Source organism: Caenorhabditis briggsae, assembly GCF_000004555.2.
Source record: "Caenorhabditis briggsae complete genome, chrIV, whole genome shotgun sequence".
Classification (NCBI taxonomy): domain Eukaryota; kingdom Metazoa; phylum Nematoda; class Chromadorea; order Rhabditida; family Rhabditidae; genus Caenorhabditis; species Caenorhabditis briggsae.
Window position 1 is genome coordinate 13,919,726 of NC_013487.2, and position 5,505 is coordinate 13,925,230.

At 31.9% G+C, this 5,505-nt stretch overlaps 1 protein-coding gene across 1 annotated transcript in view; it reads right to left on the reverse strand.

Moving 5' to 3' along the window:
- Cbr-tag-77 overlaps positions 1–5,505 on the reverse strand; it is a gene marked incomplete at both ends in the record, with an annotated part of 20,323 nt that overhangs the window by 10,149 nt on the left and 4,669 nt on the right. Inside the window, 2 exons of the mRNA XM_045236159.1 lie at positions 500–721; positions 1,802–2,055. Of these exons, the coding sequence (XP_045095754.1) occupies positions 500–721; positions 1,802–2,055 (476 nt within the window). The remainder of the gene's footprint in view (positions 1–499; positions 722–1,801; positions 2,056–5,505) is intronic.

Sequence of the window (5,505 nt, forward strand, 5' to 3'; positions counted from 1 at the left end):
CACTTTTTTTATTCCGACCAATAGTAGATTTTCAGGCATTTTTAGGCATTTTTGGGCAATTTTAAGCTATTTCTAGGCTATTCTAAGTCATTTTTAGCCTATTTCAAGCCATTTTCAGGCTATTTTAAGCTATTTTTGAGCTGTTTCCAACCATTTTTAGACATTTTCAGGCATTTCTCGGGCATTTTTAAGCATTTTCAGGCATTGTCAGGCATTTCAAAGCATTTTTGGGCTATTTTAAGCTATTTTTTGGCCTATTTCAAGTCATTTTTGGACTATTTTAAGCTATTTTAAGCCATTTTTTATCCTGTTTTGAGCCATTTTTGACCTATTTCAAGCTATTTTTGAGCTATATTAGGCCTATTTTCGAATGAAACATTTTCAGACTTTTCGATAATTTTTCGGTGATTTAAAGCTAAAATTAGTGATTTTTCGGCGATATTTCAACCAGTTTCAGCCAATTTCAGGTTTAAAATCGATTTTCAGAATTTCCCATTACCTCATCAAACTTTCCATTTGTTGAATCACTCCTGAATGCGTCGTTTCCAATGCCGACGTCGTTTTTCTCTGATTATTGATTTGTATTTCGTCAAAATCATCCTCATGTCGGTGCCTTTTCAACTGTTTCTCCTCATTATTCAATTCCTCATCTGTCGTATCACCGCCGTCATCGAATTCATCACTTACTTGTGATAAGGTTGATGATACTTGAGAGATTGGTCTGAAAAATGGACAATTTGCTGTGTTTCGGTGTGTCCGGATGTCTATGAAAAAAAAACGGGATTTTTAGGGATAAAATGGACTTTTAGGTGCAAAACTAGGTCATTTTTTCATCTGTTATGTGTGTCTGTGTGTCCGGATGCTCCAAAACTCTGAATTTTGGGGATTTCTGGGTCCAAAACCCCAGAATTTTTAATTTGCATAGCTGAAACTACCGTACCCTTTCTAGCGGATGTCCTTAAAAACAGCAATTACCGTAATCCTTTCATGCGCCTTTGAGGGTTACAACAACTACCGTAATCCTCACGTGTGCCTTTGAAAAATCGAAGATTTATGGCTGAGACTACAGTACCCTTTTTAGCAAAGGTCCCTTTAAAGGCACATGTAGAGATTACGGTATATTTATGTTTACAGACGCGTTTTTCATTAAAAAAAACAGTGAATACCGTAATCTTTACATGCACCTTTAAAAAATTACTGTTTCAAAAGTTTCCAAAAATTCGAATGCTATTTCAAAACTTCAATGTTTTCCATATGAAATTGTTCAAACTTTGGGTCAATTTATCTCGGTTACTGTAAGAGATATCCAAAAATAATAAACTGATAAAAATGTTACTCATATCATGATAAACATTTTATCAGTTGACAACTTTTTGATATCTCTTACAGTAACTGAAATAATTGAGCTCAAAGTTGACGGTATGGCTGGACATCTATTCGAGGGAATACGGTAAAACTTCTCTTACTTTGAGCCAATTTATCTCGGTAAATGTAAGAGATATCAAAAAGTGATCAACTGATAAAACGTTTATAATATCATGATTAACATTTTATCAGTTGACCACTTTTTTATATCTCTTCCAGTAACCGAGATAAATCGGGTCAAAGTTAGGTTCATCGATTTTTAGTTCTAGAAGCCTCTAAATTTGAAAATCCGTAACAATTTAACTATGAAGTGAGTGGGAGAGGATCGAAGTTTTAAAATATAACATGAATTTTTAGGAATTTTTGAAACAGCAATTTTTTCGAGAATTTTTTTGAAATTCTGTCCATACTTCCATGTGTCCAGATGTCTTCTTACCTCTCCACCGGAGTACTGTAATCTCCATTACTCCTCCTCGGCACAAAACCCAAGTTAACCAACTGCCTAGCCTTATCCTTTACATTAGTCCCTCCATTTTCACAATTTGAATCAAAGAATCCGCCATTCGAATAGTCAGAAGTCGCTGGAAACACTAGAATTGTCGGTGTTGTACATGCGGATCGAGGTGGTGGTGGCGGGATGTCCGGATGTCGGTTTGTCGGGATGTCCGATGTTGAACTAGACGTTGGGAGCTGAAAAATGGGGTGTTTTTGGGCTAGAAATTCGTTTTTTTTCAACTTTTTGAGAAAAATTACTGTTTTAAAAATCATAGAAAATTTCTGATTGTCTAATTTTGACATTCTGTTTTTTTTTTTTTTTTTGAAAATCTGAAAATTTTAACAAAAAACATTCTGGAAAATGGTCCAAAATTTGGCATTTAGCAACAAAAATTTCGGTTTCAAAATGTTTTGAAATTCTTGAAAATTTGAGAAAAAAAAGTAGTGCCGACAGTTTCAAAAATAAAAAATTAGCGATTTCTCAATTTTGTTCTAAAAGGTTCTAAAATTCTGAAAATTCGAAAAAAAATTGACTGAAAATAGTCCAATATGAATTTCAGAAAAAAAAAATTAAATTTCGGTTTCAAATTTTTTTTTTGAAATTCTGGAAATATTGAAAAGAAAGCAGTGCAGAAATGGCAAAACATAACGAAAAAGGTCATGATAAAAACACAAATTGATTGAAAAATAGCCAAAAAATTTTCGATTTCTCAATTTTGACATACAGTACCGATCAATAAGATATAAAAAGACGTATTTTTCAGTTGATTTTAGGCTATTTCGACCAATTTCAAGAGTACTGTAGCTCGATTATCAAGGTTCCGATCACTTTGAAAGATTCAAAACTTTGCATTTACAGAATTTTTTGGAAATTCCTAATTTTTCGAATATTCGCCTTTTCAGACCATTTACAGTAGAAAAACTGGCTAAAAAGAAATCGACAAATATCTGAAAAACTAGGAATTTCCAAAACATTCTGTGAATGCAAAGTTTTCAATCTAGGTCTGTTTTACACCCTCCAAAATTTTCAAGGTGATCGGAAACTTGATAGTCGAGCTACAGTACTCCTGAAAATGGTCGAAATAGCCGAAAATGAACTGAAAAATACGTTTTTGTACATCTTATTGAGGGGTACTGTATGTAAAAATTGGAAAATCGCAAATATTTTGGTTATTTTTCAACCAATTTGTATTTTTATCATGACCTTTTTCCTTATTATTTATCATTTCAGCATTACTGCTTTTATTAATATTTCCAGAATTTCAAAATAATTTTGAAAACGAAATTTAATTTAATTTTTTTCTGAAATTTCAAATAGCATATTGAACTATTTTCAGCCAACTTTTTCGAATTTTCAGAATTTTTGAACCTCGAATTTTTGGAAAATTGACTTTCAGTTCGTTTTTTTTTGCATTTTGAGAATTTCAAAGCTTTGGTAATCGAAGAACCAGACAATCAGGATTTTTCTATGGATTTTTCAATTTTCGAAATTTTCGAAACAGTATTTTTTTTTTCAAAACTCAAAAAGTCTAAATTTCGGATGTTAGAAATTTTAAGATATCGATCTTTTGGATTTTAAGAGAACAATCAGAATCCCTGTATTCAGAAAACTGCTAATTTTTAGAAAAAAATTTTCACAAATTTCTAGAAAATTTATTGGATTTTTAGAAATTTCTAGCAACTTCAAAATTCCAAGAAATTTATATATTCTGTTGTTTTTAAAAAAAAGATACCATCCGGATCAATTTTTTTAAATTCCTCAAAAATTTTTTAGTTATTTTTGAAACAGTAATTTTTTCCAAAAAAAAATCCATTTTTTGGAAACTAATGTATATTTTTGTTGTCTGCATTGTATGTTTAGTCACAATGTACTTTATTTTTTCCGGAATTCTTTTTTTCAATGACATCATTTGTTATTTTTTCTGTATTTTTTGTCCTTTGGGATTTTATGATGAGTAATTAAAAATTGAAACAAATTACTGTTTCAAATTTTTCAGAAATCTTGATTTACGAATATCTAATTTGATTCATAATTGATGAACTTTATAATCGGTTTTCTGATACCGTAAACACTCTAATAGAACTCCACCCGCATCGTCCACTTTGAGCCTACATATCTAGTTTCCTGTGAGAGATTTCAAAAACGGTCAACTGATAAAATGTTTATCATGATAGCAGCAACATTTTATCAGTTGATCGCTTTTTGATATCTCCTACAGTAACCGAGATAATTGAGCTCAAAATTAAAGACTCAAAAATCGCTCATTTTTGAACTTCGAGCCTAACTTCAAAGCACTCCTAACTTTGAGCTCCATTATCTCGGTTACTGTTAGAGATATCAAACTTTTGTCAACTGATAAAATGTTTATCACGTTTTCGGTAATATTTTATCAGTTGGCAAATTTTTTTATATCTCTTATCAAAACCGAAATAATTGAGCTCAAAGTTGAAGACTCAAAAATCGCTTATTTTTCAGACTAACTTTGAGCCCATTTATCTAGATTACTGTGAAAGATATCAAAATTTTGTCAACTGACAAAATGTTACTGATATTATGATAAACATTTTATCAGTTTATCACTTTTTTTTCTGATACTGTAAACACTCTAATAGAATGCGACTAGGAACGTCCACTTGAGCCTACATATCTAGTTTTCTGTGAAAGATTTCAAAAAACGGTCAACTGATAAAATGTTTATCATGATATCATGATGAACATTTTATCAGTTAACCGATTTTTGATATCTTTCACAGGAATGGAGATATATGGTCTCAAAGTTGACGGTTTAGGTGGCGTTCTATTAGAGTGTTTACGGTATTTTTACAGAAGAAAACTTCAAATTTGAAAAAAGAGATTACACTGTTTCAAATTCTTTTTAGAAATGTTGATTTTTGAATTTTGAATTCGATCCAAAGTCTATTATCTTTATAAATTTCAGTGCAAATGTCATTTAAATAAAAACTAACCTCAAAATTCATAATGCCCAAGGAAAAAGGGAAACTCTTGTGATTTTTCAGATTGAAAAATAGTCTAAAAATAGGAGAAATAGTTACATAGGAAACATAGGAAAAGTCAGGAAAAAATAGGAGAACGTTCTAAAAAACGGCAAGGATGAATTCAAATATAGCCCCCCCCCCCCCCCCAAATGAACTAAAGTAGAGTCCCTCGGTCCCGGGTCCCTGGCGAAACCTGATCGTTCTGATTGGATATAGTTTGAGACATGGAGAGAATCATAATTACAGAAGCCTTTAATTAAAGGTGGTGTACACCCTCAATTCCTCTCTTTTTTTCTTTTTTTGTCTGACTTCGGTCACCAAAATCGGAAGGCATTTTTGTTTCCGATAATCCGACAATAAGTGCCTTTTTCGACCTCCAAAACGATGTGTTTTTTTTTTGATTTTTTTGTGTTTTCTAGAAGAAACTTCTTTTTTTTAGTATCTTCAATTTTTTAAACTGATTTTTAAGTCAAATTTAACGTTTTTTTAACTCAAAAAAACGTGTCAAAATGGTATAATTCAAATATTGTCCCCCCCCCCACCTCACTATCGGGAACCTGGGATTCTTATAATATGACCCCCCTCCCCTTCTTTTAGGCGGAGAGCGGTGTTCAAACCTACTCAATCAAATATGATAGAGCTCCACGA